The following is a 25,200-nucleotide window of genomic DNA, read 5'->3' on the forward strand; positions in this document are numbered from 1 at the left end:
TCTCAATTTGAGTCCCTGTTTTGCCACTTTCCACCTGTGGGTCCTGAGACAAGCTTCTAAGCATTTCTGAATGGTTATCAACCTGTAAAATGGAGATGATAAGAGTCATCACTTTAAAGTTTCATTCTGAGGATTAAATGGACAGTTCAAGTAAAGGGTTTCACACAGTTCCTGACCAGAAGTAAGCATTCAATTAATGTTACCTCTTCCCATTGGTAGCATTAGTAGTACTTCTTTACAATAAAATAGAGAAATATGCTTCTTTAGGTGGCATCATAGCAAGTACTGAATACCCTAATAAGTTTTTCTTTCCATTTTTCTCAATCTTCCCAAAAGAGCAGTTACATACTTGGTTGTTTCATTTTAATGTTTGGAAAGTATCAGTTTATCCAAGTGAAGTTATGAATTCTGTGAGCAGAAGAGATGAGGCAAAGAAATCAAGATCACTGCCTGATTCAATGGTGCCTGGTTGTGAAAGGGTGCAGTTTGAAGATGAGTTTAAATGCTGGCCTGGCTCTCCCAATTTCCACACAATTTCCTTGTGGAGAAGTCACCAGTACAGGGAAATTTTAGAACAATTTTACCAAGAGAAAAGAACCCAGACCCCTGCTTTCTTAGTCTCCCCTCAGGCGTGGGCACTGAAGGCTTCAGTGAGAGGCTGGAAGACTCTAACTGTGGCCCAAATTTCATGCCGCATGGCAGAGCGAGTCTTTTTTCCAAGAGCAGTGCATTGTTAACTTATCAGACACATTAATAAATTCCTATCTCAAATATGCAGAAAACTCACACAAAAAGAGAAGCAAGCTTGTCCTCTTTCTGCCCCATTCCAGCTCTGGGTTAAGAAGGTACAACCTTCAGTATTGCTGGTACAAGGGTCCTGGTTGAAACCTTCAGTCCCTGCCCCCATTAAAATGTAAAACTAGATTCAACCCATCACGGAGTGGCACCAGAGGATTGCAATTTCATCCAGCATGATTTTTATTAGCCTTGCAATTTCTTAATGGGCTCCCCTGAGGGCTGGCTGGTAGAATCCTGTACTACCAGTCCGGATTTGCTACAGGCAGCTTAATAAACATGGTATCTTCCCCGTGACAATTGTCATAACATCTGACCAGGGTGCAGAAGGCAGAGCTAAAGGTTAACAAAACTACTGCTCAGGTGGCAGGGAGGTGAGTGGGGAGAATGTTGGAAATTGTAATCTGAAGGCAAAGGCTGCCTACTGGGTTGGCGATTCTTCCAGCCTGGCCAGAGCTCCCAGGAGCCGAGCAGGCAGCTTGCTGCCTTCTATAATCAGCATCTTTTACACATCTCATCAGTGTCACTGTTCCTGACGTCTCATTATGCACCAGAGGTGGAAGTGGACAGGTACAGAACACTTGAACTTTTACTTTTCTTATTATTTCCATGGAGCACCATGAAGCTGGGAGTTAATTAAGTCCTGTGAGACAGGCAATCAGTGTCTTCTTTGCTAGGTTAAATTACCTTATACACAGATGCAAAAAAGAGAAGAAAAAAATAATCCCTCAGCTGTTTCCTAGTTAATAGAGTAAGTTAGAAATATGATGATGCCAAACTGGAAGCTGAAGTTGATAGCTCCTTAGCATACAAGGTGTCTAATGAAGTCATATGACAAATCCACCAGGGATCTCCTTCCTTAAAGGATCTCAGAGCACTTTCACAAACACTTAAAGAACTCCCTGCCTCGACTCTGACAGAAAGTTAATTGGGGGATGATAGTCAATCTGATAGTTTAGTGAGGAAAATTTACTCAGCCAGACTGGAGAAGAAAACTTCCTTGGATGTATAAGATGTTAAACTGGTCGGGTGCAGTGGCTCACGCCTGTAATCCCAGCACTTTGAGAGGCCGAGGCGGGTGGATCACCTGAGGTCAGGAGTTCAAGACCAGCCTGACCAACATGGAGAAACCCCGCATCTACTAAAAATACAAAAAAAAAATTAGCTGGGCTTGGTGGCACACGCCTATAATCCCAGCTACTGGGGAGGCTGAGGCAGGAGAATTGCTTGAACCTGGGAGGCAGAGGTTGTGGTGAGCCAAGATAGTGCCATTGCACTCCAGTCTGGGCAACAAGAGTGAAACTCTGCCTCAAAAAAAAAAAAAAAAAAAGAAAAAGAAAAAGATGTTAGACTGAAAAGAAACCTTCAGAGGTAAGATAGAATCAGAGAGCGTCAAAGCGGGAAGGGAGCTAAAAATGACCTAGCCCAAAATTTCCCAAAGTGTTCCACAGAGAGCCAATAGGTGTTGTATGGAAGAAAAAAAAAATAAAATTCTTATGACCGAATAAGTTTAGGAAAGACTGGTTTCAACAGAGTTAAACTGCCTTCCTTCCTGCAGGACACTCCAAGCTTTTAATGCCTGACTGGACATTGAGAGAATCAAGTCGGCAGCATTCCCCAAACTTACTTGACTACAGAACCCTTTCTTTTTTTTCTAATGAGACATGTTTCTTTACTAATTGCTTAAACTCACATTGGAACATGCTGATTTTGTCCAGTTACAGACGGGAAAACTAAGAGGTTCTTTGGTTTTGTTTTTTTGAGTTTGTTGTTGTTGTTGTTGTTGTTGTTTTCCTTGAGACAGAGTATTACTCTGTTGCCCAGGCTGGAATGCAGTGCAGTGGCGCAATCGTGGCTCACTGCAGTCTCGATCTCCTAGGCTGAGGCAATTCTCCCACCTCAGACTCCTGAGTAGCTAGGACCACAGGCACACGCCACTATGCCCAGCTAATTTTCTGTATTATTTGTAGAGATGAGGCCTCCCTATGTTGCCCAGGCTGCTCTCAAACTCCTGGGCACAAGTGATCCACCTGCCTCAGCCTCCCAAAATACTAGAATTACAGGCGTCAGCCACCTCGCCCAGCCATGAGGTTTTCCCCAGACGTGCCTCCAAGCACACAGGTAGGCAACACCCAAGCCTTGAATTAGGACTTAGATCGCCCACTCGCAGACTACTGCATCATACCGCTTCTCTCGGTAACTTACCAGGAATCTCAAACACCCTACAAGAACCACGCATGCTCTCTGGTCACTCTGTGTTTCTTTGTATTACTTTCAGAGTACTCATCCTTCATCCTCTTTCACCTGTAGTCTTAAGGACACCTCATTGCCTTATGTTCTCACCTCCACTGGAAGCACTGCCCGTCATGTAATGGCATCTGAGCTCCAAGAGAACAGCAGCTATATGTTTTAGAACTCACCTCACCTGCCATCAGGCCACAGCTCAGCAAGACTAGAGTTCTGACTCTGATATGGGATCTAAGGAACATTTTATGAGACACGGTGGTGGCTACAAAATTTATAAAGCCTCTAACAGCTTTATTTTCCTCCTGAATTAAATCTACACTGCTTAGTTTGGCACTCAAGATTGCACATGATGTTTTCCAACCTTTGTTTCTAGTTACTGCCTTCCTGATTACTTTCTTTCAAACTGTACACTCCAGCCAAATAAAATCACTTAAACATAAACCATGTTTTCCCACCTCTGGGACTCTTTAAGACTAGTCTCTTAGCTAGTAGACCTTTGTTCCTTATCTTCCCTTATCCACATCCTGGTCATCTTTTTAGGCCCTAATAAAATGCCACACTCTCCAGAGAGTTTCCAGGTAATTTTTCCACCCAGAAGATTTATTTGCCTTCACTGATTTTCCATGTCAAAATACATATATCTTTATTATCACATGATTATATTTTGCCTATAGCACAGTTAGTGGGTTTTTATATCTCCCCTATTGAATAGTACATTCTACAAGGTAGGAGTTGTATTTTATTTATCTGTAATCTTAAAGCAACTTTTTCAAAGTCCAAAGGGGTGGACTAGTTCTAACATTCTAGATATTGAATGCATAATTTTATCTAGGCCCTTCATAATTTCATAGTTTTTGGTTATCTCTCAAAACGATCATCTGAAAATCCTTGGGAGGGACTCACAATGCCTGGAACCCTTTGAGTGATCTGTAAATCATGTTTCAGAAGCATTATAGTAATTTTTTTTTTTTTTTTTTTGAAACAGAGTCTCACTCTGTCGCCAGGCTGGAGTGCAGTGGCGCAATCTTGGCTCACTGAAAGCTCTGCCTCCCGGGTTCACACCATTCTGCTACCTCAACCTCCTGAGTAGCTGGGGCTACAGGCGCCTGCCACCATGCCCAGCTATTTTTTTTTTTTTTTTTTTTTTGTATTTTTAATAGAGACGGGGTTTCACAGTGTTAGCCAGGATGGTCTCGATCTCCTGACCTTGTGATCCTCCTGCCTCAGTCTCCCAAAGTGCTGGGATTATAGGCATGAGCCACCGCACCCAGCCGGGAAGTTTAATTAATGTTTGTATAGTATTTGGGAAGACCCATAATGAGAAACTGACACTATAACAGATCATTTCTTTCCCTAGATTGCTCTTTTCTTTATTATTAGAGGAGGGTTCTCTTGCATAGAACTGAGTGATGAGCCATCCCCATTGGGAGCTGGTACATCACAAAAACAGCTGCTGTCATTTTGAAACAGGAAGACGCACATCACAAAAGAAACACCTAACTGACTTTAAAGTCCTGGGGGCCACTGAAGATATGTGTGTTTCATGTAGTCATCATGCTTTCTCATTTGACTGGTTGTTTGTTAAAAGCAGACACTCCTACTGAATTCTAAAGGAGACTTACCAAACTGTTTCCTTTTCATTTACCTAACTCTCTTATACAGAAAAGGTGATTTGTTTTCACCCTCTCAAAATCTCTTGCAACAGCAATTCTTAAGTTAGCAAAATGAGAAGTGAGGAGTGTCAGAGGAAGCAGACTTAGTGTAGCTATATAGAGAAAAGCAAGGTCATTGGGGTCAAGTGTTTGCTGACTACCCAATGTCCATTCTCCAGCTTTCCACTTATCAACAGCTTCAAGACTTACCTTCCAGGCATCACTGCTACCATATTACTCAGGTATGTGAGATGGGATTAGCTCCATTCTATAAGTGCACAGTGATCACTCATTGGCCAAAACCAATCAACAAAGCCCATTACCCTGAGCAGAGGGAAGTTTGCCCAGTTAAGTCAAGTTGGATCAATGAGTCATGAAGACATATTTGTTGGGGGGTTCTGGGGAAGAAACTTCCTTCTTCTGAACTGTGCTCATGAAAGACCCTTTGATTCCCATGTGATATAAGTAGGAAAGCAAGTAGCCCTAGAAGCTACTGACAACCACCTTGTGGCCACAGAGAAAGCAACCTTAGGTTGAATCTGGTACACTGCAAGGCAGGGCAGAGACATAGAAAGAGCCATCTGATTAGTGAGCCCTGAGCTGCTGGGTCAAGCCATTCCTATGACTCCTTAATTTTCCTGTGCTGTGAGCCAGTATAACATCTTAATCATCAGTTCTGTGAGCCAATATAGTCTCTTTATCAAATGATTTAAGTCTTCATAACAAAATTTTGCCGGACGCAGTGGCTCACGCCTGTAATCCCAGCACTTTGGGAGGCCGAGGCGGGCGGATCACGAGGTCAGGAGATCGAGACCATCCTGGCTAACACGGTGAAACCCCGTCTCTACTAAAAATACAAAAAATTAGCCGGGTGTGGTGGTGCGTGCCTGTAGTCCCAGCTACTCGGAGGCTGAGGCAGGAGAATGGCGTGAACCCAGGAGGTGGAGCTTGCAGTGAGCCAAGATGGTGCCACCGCACTCCAGCCTGGGCGACAAAGCGAGACTCCGTTTCAAAAAAAAAAAAAAAAATTGAGTAAAATTTAAAGAGAAAACAATTGAGAGAGCATAAGTATGGAAGCTATCTATAAATAGATTATAGAGAGCTATGCAAATGGATGTAAAATATATTCTTCATTTGAGGAAAGTTTCTTGATGCATAATATTCCAGTGTGTTTCTTAGAAGGAAATAGAGACTTAGCACAGGCAGAAATGCCAAGAATAGCTATGTCTCCCCAGAAACTCCCACTGTTTGCAACAACATTGCAAAGAAGGTGATTAATTTCTCAGTACTAGAAAATCCCACAGAGGATCTTTAGGGCATGAAGACTGCAGGTGAGGGTGGAAACACATCACTGATGACATGGGAGGAGAGTGGGAGTCCAGAGGATGGAAAGAGGCTGAATGATATCAAATGTCCAGCCACCTTTCCTCACTAAGTCCCATCAATCATTTCTGCCTAATGGTTCCATCTCATAGCTTAATTGTCATACTTGCCATCAAGAATGTAAACCCGGTTCTGATTCCTTGTATACTCACAGAAAAACTAATTAAAGACACCATGTGGAATAGACTGGGTCTGCCACAAGGCTGCAGAGTCACTTGTTAAAAATGGTGTCATCAGTTAAGTCTGATTAGATTGCATGTAGCAATAAATAGTCCCAAGTTTTCAGCAGAGCAATACAACAAAAGCTTATGTCTTGTTCCTACAACATCCACTACAAATGTTGGCAAATCTCTTGGACAGAACAATTGTCCCCCATATGTTGAGGATGTATGTTCAGCCCACACTCTGGGCTATTTAGTCAACACAGCAAAAAAAAAAAAAAAGGCTAGAGATTCGAGCTCCAGAAATTCAGTGCTTCTACCCACATTCTATACAAGTCCTATGGTCCTATCAAACTTCAAAAGGCAGGGGAAGCAAAGTGTTTTCTTGATCTCAAAATAAAGAACTGGATATTTGAGATCACTGTCACAGAGGAAATAACTGCAAAGCTGCTGTAAATTCTCTTAGGTAAAGGAGAAAAGGAGTCCAAAAAATCAACTAAGTATCCGTTAATTTGAGGAGGTTACTAGCACTTAACTGGAAGTAAGGAAACTTCAAAATACTCCTTCTGAGTTAATTCTGCTTCTGCAATCAAAGAGAGAACCTGAGAAAACTAGTTTAGTGATTATCATATTCTAGAAAGGAGCTAGAGGTTTCTTTGTAAAACCTATAGAATCAAGGCACACCTTTCCTGTTGTTTGTTTGTTTGTTTGTTTTATTGTTTATTTTGTTTGACTTTGTTCCTTTTTTTAATGTATATACTCTTCAGGGCTGTTTATTCCCTCATTAAATGACTACTTGTACACACTTTTCTCCTTTCTCCTCTAGAAAAAACACATTTCCTTTCTTCTGGTGTAGCTGAAATGATCCATTGGTGTATATTTTATGGACAATATCTTCTCATCTGCACACTCTTCAGCTGATTTACATTTATGTTGGCTCCATGGAGAGATACAATCAGAAAGGGACCTTGTGGCATTGTTGGGGTATCAACAACCCTGCCAGTGGCCTACCATCAGCTAACTTCATCCAAGGACAGCCAGGGGACTAGAAGAGGTCTTGCCTAACCCTCCTACCAGCAAAGCAATTCAAGAAGACAGTAACTAAAATAAGCTCTTAGAGGAGTTGTGCCTACAATACCCTTTTTTGACCTGCCCGAGGAGATTAGTTAAGTCCCTTCAAAGCTGGAATGCACCAGTGGAAAAAGAACAGAAAGTGGAAAAAGCCTATGCCTGAAACTACCATTTTACAGAATTAATGCAAGTTAACATCCACTCATACATATGGTAATACCATAGAGGTCATTTCTATCTCCAAGTAACAGCCTTTATCTAAAACCAGTTCAATATTCTTCATTCCTCCCAATGTTCCTGCCTTTCCCCTCTGGTTCCCCTTCTCTTCTCCTCTAACTCCCTGAGACACAGGAGTTTTGTTTGTTTGTTTGTTTGTTTGTTTTCTGAGCTGACTTTCAATTTGATGAAGTCAGTTTCCATAACACTTTTAATATCTGAATAACCCATTCATCTTTACCCAAATTTCTTCACCTTCCAGGCTCCAGCTGCTCTGCAGCTGGTCAAGGTTCCCTACATTTCCTAATAAAGATGGGCATGTTAGGAGCAGTTACTGTGGCTCTTTAAAGTAAAAGCAGACTTCAGTGCTGTGGGAATAAAAGCAAGGTCTTTGGAGGGGAAGATTTATGGCTGAATCAACAAGATTTAAAAAGAGGACAACCCTGAGGAGAAAACCCAAGTTCTCCAAATTGACTGAATTGCCTTTTGTATCTCAAGGCTGAGATGATTATTTGTTTTTGCAAATAGAAATGCTATGTATATTAGACTCAAAACTGATAACATCTTAGAGCTTCCAGCAAAATAAAAAATGTTTAACATGTCTAGTATAGAACCACATATCCAAACACTGATGAAACTCACATTACTCCTTACTCAACACAAATACACAACACATACCACAACCACCACCATTACCACACCACATCACATACGCCACTGAAACCCATTCAACTACTATCTGAGACCCTTCATACCTGGGAAGGGAACCTACTCATAGTTGGGTGCCCTTAATTCTTCATCAGGCTTCAGGGAGATGGTGGTTTACTACTATGCATTCAAGAAATGGACCTGTGGAAAAGCGAGCTTTTCTCACACATGAAGAATTAGGTATACCAATAAAATAACATATTCACATATCACAGTTTTCACTTTCTGTTACTAAGGACTTCCATAAAATCTTTCCATGTTGCAGGTCGGGAAATAATAATTGAGATTACAAAACTGAGTTATCCAATGTCACCCAATGAGTCAGCAAGCAAACTAATTTGAACACTTCTGGTTCTTCAATTACCAAGCCTCACCTCCCCTGTAGAATCCAAAGAATCCCCACGTAAGGCCATTGTACCATCTGTAGCAATTTCATAGCAAGCAGGCCTCTCTGCAGGATAGCTAAAGTTTCATATTTGGAAAGGCTCAGGAAAAAAAATGTAAGCATTATACTCCTATAGTCAAAAACAAAATAATGCCATGACATATGATTTCACTGAGAAAATTCCACACAGTATTTATTCAGACAAAAATAATTTCAGTTTATGAAGTTGTACTTTAGAAGGAAATAAATGATCATGTCATGTCCCAATGGGACTACCCTCTGCCTATTATTAATAGGGACATTTTCACAGGGCTAATAAAGCTTACTGTTTTCCACTGAGCACAAAAACTGTTATTTTAAGATAAAAGTTAAGAGTAGTTTAGCTGAGATAATTCGAACTCCTATATGGTGATGTAATAGTTACTCAATGATATTATAATAACCCTAAACACATTGTAAAGAAAAAAAGGACTTCTGGGAGCCAAAATATGACAAAGGCTCATCAAAACCACAGCCTCATTTACTGGTAACATACCTTGATATGAGAGGAGCAGGCTAATATCATAAACTCATTTGATACAAAGAGTCCCTGAGAAACAAGAGAGGTACAATTAATTTGTTCAGATGCGTTTAAGTTGCATTCAGGCTAATTTCCTTAATTTCCCCTTTTTTTTCCAATTAGATATATTTTTATTTATGTGTTTGCAGAGTACACAGCTTCAAACACACCAGGGGACTTTACCTAAATCATTTTTATAATATCATATTTAATGGGAAGTTCAAAGTTGAATTATTTTAACATTGAATACAAAAACTCATTCATATGACTCTAAATACTTATGACATGAAATATAACTGTGTCATTGCTGAACAGTTAAAGGTAACAGTTTATTTCTTATTATTAGATATAGCAGACCTGCCATTCCATTTCTATAAAATAAAAATGCATTGTAAAGTTTACATTGATTAGTAATAATAACAACACATTAGTAGCAGTAACAACATATTACCTAAAATTATTGGTAATAATGTCCTAGGGCAAGAAGATTGTACGAACTTAAGAACTAGATTTTCTTTCAATCTTTTGTCATACTCTTAAGAGAAAGAGAGGAGGAACAAAGTCACTATAGCAAAATGCTTTTTCAAAATTGTTTTCAGAGCAATTGAGGGGAAAATGAAAGAATTCCTTCTTTTTTAAAAAAAAAGAAAAAAACAGCAAGAAACAGAGGTATACAAAGTCTTAAGTTCAAATAATTGACAAAGCCTCTTTCACACAGCAAGTTCTGATTATGACAACACCACCATAAACAACTACATAAATTGTGCCACCTTGGCCGGGCACGGTGGCTCACGCCTGTAATCCCAGTATTTTGGGAGGCCAAGGCGGGTGGATCACAAGGTCAGGAGTTCGAGATCAGCCTGGCCAACATGGTGAAACCCCATCTCTACTAAAAAAACACACACACAAAAAAAGTAGCCGGGCGGGTGGCACATGCCTATAATCCCAAGCTACTCGAGGCTGGTGGTGTGAGAATCGCTTGAACCCAGGGAGGCAGAGGCTGTAAGTGAGCCAAGATCGCGTCACTGCACTCCAGCCTGGGTGACAGAGTGAGACTCTGTCTCAAAAAAAAAAAAAAACATTGTGACACCTTAACTTGGCATAACAATTTGCAAAGTACTCACAGATTGATTATCTTTCATAACTGTATAGTCTCATTATGTATTTAACCAAAAATGATAATCCCTGGCACGTTTCAAGGGCTTTCTATGAATGAGACACTGCGTTAAGTGCACTACATGCATCATTTAATTCTTACAACCCTACAAGGTAGGAATTAACAGACTCAGTGAAGTTAAGAAAATTTGCCTAAAGTTATTTAACAAGTAAGTAGAAGGATCAGCCTCAAATCCAGTTTTATTTTAGAGTCCAAGCTCACAACTACTATATCGTAATGCCTTTGTTGAACTTTCAGGTTTCTCCTACTACTATGTGTTTATAGGTACTGTTTTCCTCCCTCCAAAAGCTGGAAGTCAGCTAGCACCGATCAATTGAAAGGTTAAGTGAGTTGTTAAACAGTTGTAGTCAGACAGGGACATTGCTAGAATTAGAAGAGAGACCCCAGGAGTCCCGTTCACTGTGCATCCTATTCTGACTAATTATCCTAAGAAAGCAAAGCCCTTTCAGATGTGAAACTGTCTGCCTTTCCAGCTTCTCCTCCCCCTGCAGCAGGTAATTCTCATACATTTGGAGCCTCGTTTCACAGAGAAAATACAGGCACAAGGGACTCAGTAAGTTTCCTCCAGGACAGCCAGGTCAGGGGTCAATGGTTGAGTTTCTATACCCCCTTTCCCTAATCTAATAACTAGTTCAACTCTGCTTTCTGCAGCACCTCTCTCTGCAGGCACACAACCCTGAAGATGCACACTAAGTGGGTCTAAAAGGGAAAAAAGAAACAAGGGAGAGAAGAAGAAGGCAAGGAGGGAAGGAGAGGGAAGCAGAGGGAAAACAAAAGGGAAAAATTGTTTTTTGATTTTGGTAATAGGAGAAACAAAATTAACTAGGGAATAAAAAGTATTTCAAATTAACCTCTAAATAGCTATGCATATCATGAAGAAAATATAAAATTTGTCACATAGCTGGATTGCATGAATTTTCTAGAAGAATCTCCTTAAACAAAAAGTGGGGATAAAAATAAGCAGTGTGGTTTGCCTTTTAAACAGTAATCCAGTACAGACATACATGCCTTCATCCATCCATTCATCAAAGAGAAATCCAACATGAAGCTCACTCTCAGAGAGTGTAATGTCTATTTGGGAGTTTAAATATTTAAATAAATACATGTAATTTAAATGTAAAAAATATAAATTTCTTAAAACAAGTATAATTAAGAACTATGGGATTTCCCAAGAGAAAAAAAATTCTTCAACTTTAAGAAAAGGAGACTCTTCCTAAGGGAGATATGCATTGAAGAGCCTAAATGAATTTTAACATATAAATATTTTGGAAAAAATGATGGTGACTTAACCAAACATTAGGGTTGTCTGAGAGCTATTTTGTAGTCACTAGAAAAACAGACAAGATGAGAAACCTGTGGAGTCTTGGTCTTGCCAAATCAAGTAACACACTTAAAGACCACAGCTTTAATCAAAGTACTTTTAACTTAAGAAAATGATCTCTAGTACTAATGATAGTGAGCTGCGAACATGAGGAAGGTGCTACTCAACCACAATATTTAAGTGCATCTCCCCTTTCCCTTCCTACTGGTGACCTATACCAGTTGCCTGCATTTCCTTGATACTCATATACTCCTTAACTCCCCAAAATCTGTTTTTTCTCCCCACCAATATTGTCCTGTGGCCTCAGATGTCACTAAGGACCTCTTTATCACAGTACGTTTTGATAATTCTCAACATACATTCCTTCAAACTCTTCCTTCACCTGGGTTCTATGACACTACTGTAAGAATTTTCAAACATACTGTTATCAAGAGAACCTTTCTTTCATATAAGATGTTGCCTAGAACTTCAACTGATTACCATAGCTTTATAGTAAGATTTAAAATCAGACAGTGTAAGGCCTCCAATTTTGTTCCTTTTCAAGACAGTTTTGGCTATTCTAGATTATTGCATTTCCATAATTTTTAAAATCAGACTGGAAATTTCTACCAAAAAAAAAAAACCTGTTGAGATGTTCTATCGAAATTGCATTGACCTAAATGTTGATTTGGAAGAACTGACATATTAACATTATTGAGAACGCCAATAATGGTTCTCTTTATGTTTCTTCTGATTTGGATTCATTAAGCTTCTTAGATCAGTGAATTTGTAGTTTTCACCAAATTTAGAAAATCTTTGTCATTGTTTATTTAGATTTATTTTATTTTCTATCCCTTCTACCTCTCTTTTCCTTTTGCTACTCCAGCGACACAAATATTAGACTATATTGACTCAGAGATTACTATCTATCCATTTTTTCCCTTTTCTTTCTGTTCTTCAGTTTGGAGAGATTTGATTGTTTTGTCTACAAGTTCACTGATCTTATCTTCTGCAAGGTCCAATCTAATATGATCTAGTGAAATTTTCAGTACAGATATTATTTCTTTCAATTCTGTAATTTTTATTAATTTTTTGAAATAGTTTTCATTTTCCTGCTGGGATTTCCTATAACTTCTCTCGTTGCATCTGTCCTTTCCTTTAAAACCTTTAATATGCTTATAACAGTTGTTTTAAAGTCCCTATCTAGTGAGTTTCAACATCTCTATCATCCATAGGTCTGTTTCAGTTGATGGTACATTTCGCTTTTTTTCTCAGGTTCTTGATTGTATGCTGAACGTTGTGGTTGCCATGTTCTTGAAGGTGTAGATTTTGTTATCTTCCTTCCTTTAAAGGGTGTTGAGCTTTGCTCTAGCAGGCAATTAATTTACTGAAATAACAGTTTAATTTTGTTAAGCCCTGTTTTCAGGATCCATTCAGCGGGTCTAGAGTAGCTTTACTCCAGGGCTAGAATATTTTATTCCTAAAGTGTGACTTTTCTGAGGTCTCAACTCAATGCCACAGCTTTAATCAAAGTACCTTTAACTTAAGAAAATGATCTCTAGTACTAATGATAGTGAGCTGCGAACACTCACTAATAACCGCACTGCTTATTTTTATCCCCACTTTGTTTAAGGAGATTCTTCTAGAAAATTCATGCAATCCAGCTATGTGACAAATTTTATATTTTCTTCATGATATGCATAGCTATTTAGAGGCTAATTTGAAAATCAGCGGTGTTGAGCGGGGTTTCTCTACTCTAACCAGTCAGCATTTGAAATCTTCTAGTACCATGCTGTTCCAAAGTACTCCCAGTACCTTAGAGGCTATGTTCGCTTCAAGCCTCCCAGTAGCTATAGTCTGCCAAACCTCACAGAAATATACTTACTACATGATTGGTTAACTATTTGGCAAAAGACTCAAGCGACCCCTGCAGATTTCTAGAGTTCCTTTTCTGCACAGCTCTCTCCTCTCTGGTATCTTTCCCTGCAAATTCCACCAGTATTAGCAGGCCTGAACTCTAATTTCTGATTAGAAACTGAGAGCACAGAGAAATGGATCCCAAAAAGAGATTTTTGGGTTTCCCTGAACTCAATCTCAGACAGAAAGCCACATTCCTAGTGTGTTTCCATTCGCTCAAGGATCACCACCCCCTCATTTTAGCATCCTGCCTCATGCTCATTTTCTAATACCTAAACTTCTCTAAATCCAAAGTTTTCTAGAGTACTATGGGGCAAATTGTCTTCTATTTATCTAAATTTCCCTTTTCAGGCAATTAATTTTGACTTTCCTTCACTCTGTTATTTGCCATTCTCCCATTTACCTTTCATCTTCATATAATGAGGTTTGTGTTACAAATGTCTTTTCATTTTATCAAAGAAGGAGATTATGCCTCTGTTTCTTGCTCTTTCATTTTACCTACCTGAAATAGGAGGCTCCTGCTTCTGTCCGGTTAAGGATCTATTTTTAACAACTATATTAAGCTTCACAATGACATTATCAACAATGTTTGCTTTGTTGTTGCTGTTTTCCAAGTTCTTTATTGATCTCTTTCTTGAATCCCATATCATCTTTTTTCTTGGATTCATTTACAGTTCACCAGAGTGCATTACTTTTTAGAGAGTGCAAAAAGGAGAGAAACTTCCTAAATATTGTATACCTTATATTTATTTAGTTATTATCACAAATAGTATTTTACTGGGTATAGAATTCTAGGTTCAAAATCATTTCCCAGAGAACTTTAGTAGCATTATTTCAGACTTTCTTTTCCACTGACAAGGCAGATTAGATGTTCAGAGAAACCTCTTCAACTTACCACAGCCGAAATTTCTGGGTAAGACACTGGATGAGCAAAATCAAAGTAAAGAAATTTTTTTTTTTTTGGAGGTAGAAATGAAGAGAAGCTTCTTTCTTCTTCCTTTCTTCCTTTCTCTCTTTCTCCAAGTCTGTCATGGAGGTCCAGGCTTCTCTTTGATTAACATCGGCCCTAACATCCACAATGGACTGAATCAATCTCCTTCCCCAGACAAATATTCCCTCTTTGTTTATAAGCCACTCTTAACACTTCCTCTTGAGAGCCACAGATCCAAGCATATACACAGGGACAGAGAAAAAGAAAGGCAGAGAGAGATGGAAGGGAAATGTCTATATAGCAGTCCTTATTAATTTCCCCGATGTCTGTCCCCTCCTACTTGTGGAATTTCTCCCAGAGCTCCACTGAAAAGTGTACCTATATTCTAATTTCCTCTCAACTTGCTTTGGGTTGCGTTTATTCTACTGTGGATTCTCTACCCATCTAACCCAAACTGCTATTTGTGCTTCAGAAAACCCTCAAAACCTCTGATTGTCTTGGGACACCCTGTTGTGTTTTCCAGCGCTCTTTAGGATTTACTCTTCTTCGTTTTCTAATACCTTTTCTCTTGTTTCACTGAATCACAGTGTGTGATACCTAGTAAGTACAGTCAATGTCTTGTGAAGGAAAAGAAAATGTTACATGTGCTAAACTAAAATGATGACTATGTTGTATTTTTATAAATCCATTTATGCATTCAATAATTTTAATTGAAACCTATAAAAACTTTATTGTACTATGCTATGTACTAGGCCTAGCTCTAAGTCGTCAGAAAATAGCAGCAACAAAAGAAAGTCCCTCTTTTCAAGGAGCTCATGTTATAGTGTGCTACTATATTTTTTAAACATACAAGTTGAAAAACAATATAAATAATACAATAACATCTTTGTGTGCAAATGGGTCCATGTACATGTATGTGTACGTGTGTATTTCCTTTCAGATGTAACTTTTAGGAGCTAATATTGAAGAAGTGGCATATGGGAAGGCTTTTTAAACTTTCTGTATTTGTATTTCTGCATGTATTTCTGTTTGTTAGTATAGTTGGTTCAGGCTCTTGGGACATACCAGGGAACAGAGCGGGCAAATCTTTCTGCCTTCTTGGAGATCATATTTTAGCAAGAAGAGTCAGACACCAAACAACAAACATAATAAATTAGTATCTTAAGTAGTATGCTAGCAGGTGATAAGAACTCTGTAAAAGCATGATATATGGGGTCAGTGGCAATGGGCTGCCATTTTCAATAGGGTGGCAAGACTTCATAGAGGAAGTAACATTTCAGCAAAAAGTTCAAGTGGGAGATTGTACTTGAAAAAGAAGGGGGAAAGAATTCTAAGCAGAGGAAACAGCAAATGCAAAGGCTTCAGTGTGGGAGCATGCCTGGCGTGTTGCAGGAATAGCAAGAAGCCAGTGTGCCCAGAACAGAGCAGGTGAAGGTAAGAGAAATGAGAGACAAAGCCAGACAGGGCATTGGGGTGCGAGGTGAGGGGTGCAGGGAATGGCCCTTGAGGTCAGTAAAAGGACTGAATGTTATTGCGAGAGAGTCTGGGAGCCCTTCTTTCAGGGGAAGAGGGAAATTATCTGACATATTTTGAAAGGATCATTGTGGCTCTATTATTAAATAGAATAGACCAAACAGAGGTAGGGGTGGAAGCAGAGAGGAAGGCTGAGAGGTCTTGCAACAAACAGTAAGAGATGATGCCGATGATGACAGTAGCAGTAGAATTGCTGCAAGGTGGTCAAATGAAAGACAGAGCCAACAGAATTTCCTAACGAATCTGATGCGGGTTTTGGAAGGTCAAGGATGCCTCCATGTCCTGAGCACTAAAAGGACAGAGTTGCCACCAACTCAGTTCAGGACTATGGGGGAGGAAGTAGTGGAGATCAGTTGTTCAATTTAGAACCTGCTAAACTCGAGATGCCGTTTTGACTCGAAGTGACAACAGCAGCAGACAGTGAGGTACAGGAATCTCACATTCAGAAGAGGTTGGGCATGGTGGCTCCAGTCTATAATCCCAGCGCTTTGGTAGGCCAAGGTGGGAGGATTGCTTGAGGCCAGGAATTCAAGACTAACCTGTGGAACATAGCGAGACCCTTGCCTCCACAAAAAATTTAAAACTTAGTTGGGTGTGGTGGCACACACCTGTGGTCCCAGTTACTGCAGAGGATGAGGCAGGGGAATTATTTGAGCCCAGGAGTGTGAGGCTGCAGTGAGCCATGATTATGCCATTGCACTCCAGCCTGGGTGACAAGAGCAAGATCCAGTCTCAAAAAAATAAGTAAATAAAGTAAAAAACAAAGTTCAGGAGAGAATTCTGGATCAGAGATTCCAACCTGGAAGTCATGAGCATAGATAAATAGCATTGAAAATTTTGAAAAGGTCTTTTTGAAAAGCCAGCCCACAATTTTTCTTACCTACCACATTTAGTCTCCCACAAATTTGAACACTTTGTCCAACACAAGTTATCAAGTACTGAATATTGAGTGTGTCGCCTCTCCACTCCCTCTGCCATTTCCCTGCCCCAGTTATTCTTACCTGGCTGAGATGCTTCTACCTCTTGTCGGTTTACCAATCAGGTCATCCACACCTCACTGCCAGATTAATGTGACTACAGCTAACCTTTGATCAAGCACTGACTCCTTGGGGATTACTTGTCACCTGCTGCATAAAGGACCAAATGCTTACCTCTAGATCACAACCCAATCCCAGCCCACCTTTCCAAACCTACAACTCACCGTTCCCCTTCATACACACCATGCTTCTTGCTATTCCTATGGGTTCTAGCCTCAGTGTCTTGTGCATGCTGTTTGCCCCACCAGAAATGCCTTTCCTCTGCATCCTGAATACCTAAACCCTGTCCTTCATGGCATAGCACAAATGCCACTGACTTTAATAGAGCTTAGTTGGCTGCCCCATCTGAAGATGACCTTTCCCACCTCAGATACCCCTATTCTGTGAGAGGGGAAGACCATGGCAAACACGACACTTCCCAGAGTGAAGGCAGCAGGACAGATGCCAGTCCCAAGAGAAATTCTGGGAATAAAGAGTTCCACAGGCAAAGTTTAGGTAACAGTCCACACCACAGCACTCCCTAGAAATCCACATTATGTATTCATGTATTGAAGGATCGCAAAAGTTCTTTGGAAGGAAAACCTGCGTAACTATTTTTTTTGTTGTTGGTTTAAGCTTTTATTGCCAGTCTTGAAAAGGAACATATTAACCAGTTATCTCGTAATAAGATGACGATTTGCGTTTTTCTTACAATCTAGTAGGCAGTCCTAAGGCCCTAAAGCGTGTGGGAGTGACTTTTTGCTCACTTGGCTAAACCCCTCTCAATGGCAGGGAGCAATGGAAAGAAACATCTAGCTTATAAACACATCAGGACCTCAAATTGAGTTGTTGAGCCACTTTGATATTTTTTAACAAAGTAAGTACTGATCTTATCAGTCTTCCCACACTGCCTCACACCCTCCCATCTAGGTCACTAAAAATATATATATGTATATATATGGAGTTTTTTGCTCTTGTCACCCATGCTGGAGTGCAATGGCGCAGTCTTAGCTCACTGCAACCTCCACCTCCTGGGTTCAAGCGATTCTCCTGCCTCAGCGTCCCAAGTTGTTGGGATTACAGGCACCACCACACCCGGCTAATTTTGGGGGTTTTTTTGTTTTGTTTTGTTTTTTAGAGACAGAGTCTTGCCCTGTTGCCCAGGCTGGAGTGCATTGACAAAATCCCAGCTCGCTGCAACATCTGCCTCCTGGGTTCAAGCGATTCTCTTGTCTCAGCCTCCCGAGTAGCTGGGACTACAGGCGCCCGCCACCATGTCCGGTTCATTTTTGTATTTTTAGTAGAGACAGGGTTTCATCATGTTGGCCAGGCTGGTCTCGAACTCCCAACCTCAGATGATCCACCAGCCTCAACCTCCCAAAGTGCTCGGATTACAGGCATAAGCCACTTCACCCAGCTAATTTTTTGTATTTTTAGTAGAGATGGGGTTTCGCCATGTTGGCCAGGCTGGTCTCAAACTCCTGACCTCAGGTGATCCACCTGCCTCGGCCTCCCAAAGTGCTGGGATTACAGGCGTGAGCCACTGCACCCGGCCGAAAAATACATTTTTTAAATTTTTTATTTCCATAGATTTTGGAGGAACAGATGACATTTGGTTACACGAGTAAGTTATTTGGTGGTGATTTGTGAGATTTTGGTGCATCCATCACCGGAACAGTATACACTGAACCCAGTTTGTAGTCTTTTATCCCTTACCCCTTCCCACCCTTTCCCCTGAGTCCCCAAAGTCCATTGTATCATTCTTGTGCCTTTGCATCCTCATAGCTTAACTCCCACTTATGAGTGAGAACATACTATATTTGGTTTTCCATTCCTGAGTTACTTCACTTAGAATAATAGTCTCCAGTTCCAACCAGGTTGCTGCAAATGCAATTAATTTGTTCCTTTTCATAGCTGAATAGTATTCCATTGTATATACATACCACAATTTCTTTATCAACTTGTTTACTGATGGGCATTTGGGTTGGTTTCATGTTTTTACAATTGCAAATTGTGCTGCTATAAACATGCGTGTGAAAGTATCTTTTTCGTATATTAACTTCTTTCTCTCTGGATAGATACCCAGTAATGGGATTGCTGGATCAAATGGTAGTTCTACTTTTAGTTCTTTAAGGAATCTCCACACTGTTTTCCATAGTGGTTGTACTAGTTTACATTCCCACCAGCAGTATAGAAGTGTTTCCTTTTCTAGTGTTCCAAGGTTCTCACACAAGGAATTCTTGAATTTGGAATTGGGGACCAGGATTATAGTCCTGATTAAGCACTTGTTGGTGCTGGTCTTCCCCAGGACCAGGCCCAGATAACCACACATTGTAATACTCGCGTCATGTTTTTCCCAGGCCAAGGTAGGGAAATTGTACATCCCAACATGTGTAGGGTAACCATGCATCACATATGTATGACAAGTTGTTCTGTTCCCAAGCCCAGGTAGGGTAATCACACACCCCAACAAAGGTGACATACTATCCCAGCATAATTATTCATTGTGAACCTTGCACTATCAAAAGCATCCTGGTTTGGGTGATAAATTATATAGTCACTTAGTTATAAGCCCCTCACCTATAGACTTCATTATATCCAGTTCCTAAATCAAACCAAACCACCCTAACGAGAGTAGAACCTAGAATTAACAATTTTCCCATTACATAGAATGTTGTTTTTCTGGACTCCAGGCCACTGTGTGCCAGCCATAGTTATTTCCTAACTTCCACCATATTGATCCAGTCGATGTGACAGGATGTGTGCCTGAGACTCTTATTCTATTCTTTAGGGTCCCACTGGAGCTAAATGCAGTCATAAGTTCAGATGAGTTTGCCATAAATCCCTGCCATTGTTCCCCCATGCACTCCTGGCTACTTGATAGGGTCCTGCTCCCAACAGACTGTCCAAAACTATGACATTATCAATAACACTTGAGTGTAACACATCACACCTGAAACCTACAATGATGGTACCCATCTGCTCTTTACCCCCTCAGGACTAGAGTTCCCTACACACTGGCACTAGCCTCACCACACATTCCTGGTTCCTGAATGGCTTACTTCCCCCACAATGACTATAACCACATGGGTTAGGAGGCCAGATAACTACCTGTGTGACCTTTATCAATCACCCCTCATTATCAATCTCAGTTAACTCATCTCTGAAATGAGCTGGCTGGTCTGGACAGCATCCAACATTCCACCCAGCCGTGATGAATTGACTCTATATACCCTTTTTCTGAAACTTAACTACTTCCACATAAGGCCTCACTTCCCAAATATCTCTTAAAGGTGGGGTCTCTTTCCATATTATTTTTTTAATCTCCTTCAGACCATGGTAGAGAACTTTGAACATTGCTGAAACTCAAATGTATGTCACATAAGGATTTTTAAATGAGTGAGGCATTGAAGCCTAAAAAATTTCAAACGTAGACTTTGAGATGATGGGAAATTAAATAAATCTAAGAAGTGAAATGATCTGGTCAAAGCAGCAAGCACTATAGAAAAATAAACTCATATCATTTTCTAGCACTATGACTAGTGAACTAGCACTGCCAATAATGGCTAACATTGGACTCTTATACCATGTGTGAGATGCAGCTCTCAGTGGCTCACACCAACCCTGTGAAGTGGGAACTACTATTGTTCCTACTTTACAGATGAGAAAACTGAAGTACAGAGGGGTTAAAGAACCTGACTGAAGTCCCCCAGGAAGCAAGTGATGTATTCAAACCTGGGCAGTCTAGCTCCAAAGTCCATGCACTTAAAAACTAGGTCAGCCTGCCTCTCCCTCTCTTTCACAAGCATTTGCTCACCTAAGCATCCCAACACCACCAGGTTATTACGCGCCCAGCAGAAACTGAAGCCCAGAGAGGCTTAAAGATCACCCAGTGTCCCACAGCAGTCTCAGCACACGACAATACACTTGTGAAACGTCACTGACAGCTGACTGCTGAGAAACAGGCACAGAATAAAGTGGAAGTGCCATTAGGGGACAGCAGCTCTGGAGAGAATTAAAATTGGCAGTAAATTGAAAGGAAGAGGTGTTTGTGGGGGACACAATGAAGCGAGAAGTGACAGCCCTGAGCTATCACCTGAAGGGAAAGTCAAGGCAAGGGAGAAGCCTGCAGAGGCCACAGAGTGGACGGTGAGGACCCAGGAGCATGGTAAGGTAGGCACGGAACAGTTTAGGAAGGACAGAAAAAAAATGTTGTTTGCCATCACATACAGGTTCAGCACCAGTACAAAAGTTATAGAAAAACACACATTTTGAAGCCAGGGAACTGACTTTTGGATTAGGATGGTTTGACTGAAGCAGCATTCACAAGAGAATCTGGTATGGCGAGTGCCACATAATAGGCACTCAATAAATGTTTGTTCCAAATAAAAGAGACAAAAAGAGAAAAATCTGAGAACTGCTTTCATAAAGAGAAAGACACCTAAGGGAGTAGGTGCTCAATAAATATTATTTTTTATCTGTGTGCTGTGAGAAGCCTGGGGAGCTGTAAAAGATTACCTGATCCATTTCCAAAGAGCCCTGAGCCTCTGATTGCAATTCTTGCAAATTCCCGGGGAAGGCTGTGGAATTCCTCTCTGGGGACTTACAAACACACTTTTAGAAGAGTCACTTGGAGGGAGTGGTTTAGACAATTTCAAAATGGATGAATTGAGGCAGAGAGGCTAGACCAAATGACCCTGTGGTCCTTTTCATTTCTGATGTCCATGTAATCCCCTCAGAAGCTGAAGTTTCCACCCTACTCCCGCATGGCACAGAGATGAACCGAATGGACCCGCAGACATTGCTGTCCCAACAAGCTGAGGATGGCTGAGTGATTTGGGAACCTTCCAGTAGGGCCGGGTTAAATCGCAGGCCAGTTATTTTGTGAAGAAGTAAACCACAGAGAGCCCCTTTCAAACATGCATGCAGAAATCAGGACAAAATGCCAAGGAGATTATCTTTTCAGAATTTGCTTTAAAAGAGCCTGGGCAGCACTCATTTATTTTTGGGAAAATATATGATTAACCAGAGTTAACTATGAATTCAGATATTGTGCATTAGACCAGCTCCTCAAAGTTTGAGCGCATTTAATATTATATATCGCTGCCATTTGGACTAAATTGTTTTTTTAATGTACACAATATTACAAATTTAATTTGAGCTGTTTGAATCAGTCTGTAAAAAAGATTTGATTATACCTGAGTGTTCTGGCCCCAGCGTTTCCGTATCTCAGTAATCTTGACGGTAATTGGCTGATTGGGCGTCTCACACTCCATCTCTGCCTCAGTTTCCATGGTAATGTTACAGGAGCTATTATAGATGAGAACTTCATCTCTTTCCACTTTAGGGCTGAAACGAGAGGGGAGGTTAAATGGGGTGTCATCAATCTTAATGAAATGCAATTATTTTTACTCTTATTAATCATTGCAAGCCATTAGCTTGTGGCAACTACAGGCCACCATTTGTCAAATTTTGCAAATTTCTGTAATTTTGTTTCCATTATTTTATTGTTTATTTGTTTTTCCTTTTATCTGCACACCCTGCAATGAAAATGCACATGGTAAATATCTTTCACTGAGGCCTTTCTCTTTTCTGAATCTATTAAAAACATTAGCAAAAGCTATCTCTAGCCCAGCTTAACAAGAAATGCACGGACAATACTTCCAGTTCCCAAAAGGGAAACAAATGTTGGGGAGAGTTTTTGTTTTTATTTTTTTTCTTTTCCCCTTCCCTCTTCCTGCTCTTTCTCATACTTAGTGTTGGGGGAGTAATTGCCTGAATCCCCCTAGGGCAGATGGAGAAATTGGAAAACCCACACAACTGGCTAACTGGTCCCTAATTCCAACTGTGAAAAAATGAGCTCATTTAGGCTTTCAATTCCCTCTCCCCAGCTGATGGCAATGAGGCTCTGTTGCTAGCAGTGGAACATTAACTTAGTAAATTAATTAAACTTACTTAACAGCCCAGACTAAGGAGATTCGATATATGTGCCAGTTATACTACCAGCCACTCGCTTTAAAAGTCCTCTTGCTTTAAGGGGAGAAGCCAGACTGGATTTAAGATAAAAAACAGCAGTGTAGCATTACAGAAAGTCTAAAAATATGCCATCTAGAGAAGGTGAGGGCATGGATAGTGAAGGGTGTCATCCTCAACAGGTGTGATATTTATTCAAGAATCATCCTGGTTGTAGGCATTTTTGCAACTAACTCAAAAATTATCAGTAATAATAATGCATGATGTTTCATATTTGTCAACAATCTCATATGTATGATCTAATTTCAGCCTATAAATTAGGAAGAGGTATAAAAAATGTAACCCAAAGAGATTAAGAGATTCTCAGAAAGTCAAACACAGAACTATGGTAGCTCTGAGGTCAAAACCAGACGGTCCTGTTTCCCAGAGCAGTGCTCTCAAGTTTTGAAATGCTGATTGTACATCAGCCAGGAAGATGGCAGATCCCATGGGAAGACCAGGAAGGGTGGAGACAAGGGCAAAAAGGTCACCAGTTGAGAAACTGTACACCGTGTCAAACCTTATCATCTTTTTTCAAATCAATGTCAAAATGTTTTCTTCCACAATTTGCTAGAAATAATGAGCGGGATAACTAGTACATCTCACCACTTAATCTTCTCTTCATGCTAAAATGTTCTCCACTCTGTATCTACCTAAGGCATGATTTCCAAACCCAAAGTCCTCTAGACCTAATAATGTAGATTGGTCAATATGTTAACATCATGCCACTCAGATCTGCAGGCAGATTGTTTGGGCTGACCCCTGGGGCTCTGGTCCACCTTTATCTGAGCTTCCTTCTCACGGCACCTGACACTGCGTTCATTTTGAAGGCCACCATGCTTATACTTAGATAGTGGTCAACTCAAAGTCTCAGAGCTGCAGTTTTCTGAGGATTTCACCATGCTGTGCTTGTTCAGACGATTTTCTGAGAAGCACTGGCATGTAAAGCTTAGGCTCAGAAGCAGATCAGCTGGATCTGAATCCCGGGCAGATACTTACCATCTACATGACATGGAAGACATTACTTTGCTAAGCTTTGGTTTCCACATTTATAAAATGGAGTTGCCAATAATCGAGTACCTATTTTGTGGAGGTGTTGAAGAAACTGAGCAAAATGAAGCATATAAACCGATTAGCATGGAACCTGGCACACAATAAGAACCCAATAAAGGCAGCTCGCGTTATAGCTGTTAGAGGTAGTAGTGTTAGTAGTATTATCGTTAAAAATGTAAATGTGAAAATTTACATTTATTATTGTTACATTTCTCTCACTGGTTTAGACCCATTGCTCAAATTCATTTTGAATCTGTAGCCTGTGATCTAGCTGTAAATCCATTCACTGATCCTTCGTCCACAGGGCAGACAAAGCCACAGGATGAATCCATCCTTTGCTCCTGGAGCGTCAGTCATATTCCAAGATTCAGAAAGGAAAACCAAAGTAATTTAACTTTTAAATTAAAATGTAATGTAATATTTAGATCAATATAGAAATGTGATGGAATCAAATGCAAAAGTCACGCAGACTTTTAAAACTCCTCACTTCAGAGCAACTTGAGGCTTGCGTCAGGCCAATTTGGGCTTTGCACCTAGAACCTTTTTTTGCTACTGGGGGTAGAGAAGTTGTTGGAATAGTTTGTGAAGGTCTCCCTCTGTATTTATATCATAAGTCACTTATAAACCTATCAGAAAGGAAATGAAGTTGGTTTCCCGCACCATCACATTCTTCGTGAATCAGTTTCCAGATGGCTAGTTTCATTTCTGAAGGCTCACAAACTATCTGATGAATAGTTCATTCTAGAATTTTGTCAGGGATAACATCAAGTTTAGTTGTCTAAATTTCCAGAATTCCTCCTTTTCTTAGGTTCATAGAATATCTGCCCATCACCTCTGTTATGTGACCCCTTCTCATGGTTCGTTGTCCACAGTAGGTCCTCAATCGTAAGAGTGAGTTTTTTGTACCCAGTTTATGAATAATCTCAGACTACAGACTTGAACTCAAGGAAAGCAGTGACCAACTTCCTTTTACAGCCTTTCTTGGCCTTGGGCTTCCACTCTTCTCATAAACCTTCTTATGCCCTTTCCTGACTCTTCACTGGCAGAGGTACAAGTAAAATGGGCTGAGTCACTTTGCCCTCTG

The 25,200-nt window shown here is 40.4% G+C and overlaps 1 protein-coding gene across 1 annotated transcript in view; it reads right to left on the reverse strand.

Annotated features, from left to right (window-relative positions):
• PKHD1 (PKHD1 ciliary IPT domain containing fibrocystin/polyductin) overlaps positions 1-25,200 on the reverse strand; it is a 629,203-nt gene that overhangs the window by 530,158 nt on the left and 73,845 nt on the right. Inside the window, 1 exon segment of the mRNA XM_021937365.2 lies at positions 22,250-22,400. Coding sequence (XP_021793057.2) covers positions 22,250-22,400 — 151 coding nt within the window.

This window comes from Papio anubis, chromosome 6, assembly GCF_008728515.1.
Source record: "Papio anubis isolate 15944 chromosome 6, Panubis1.0, whole genome shotgun sequence".
Taxonomy (NCBI): Eukaryota; Metazoa; Chordata; class Mammalia; order Primates; family Cercopithecidae; genus Papio; species Papio anubis.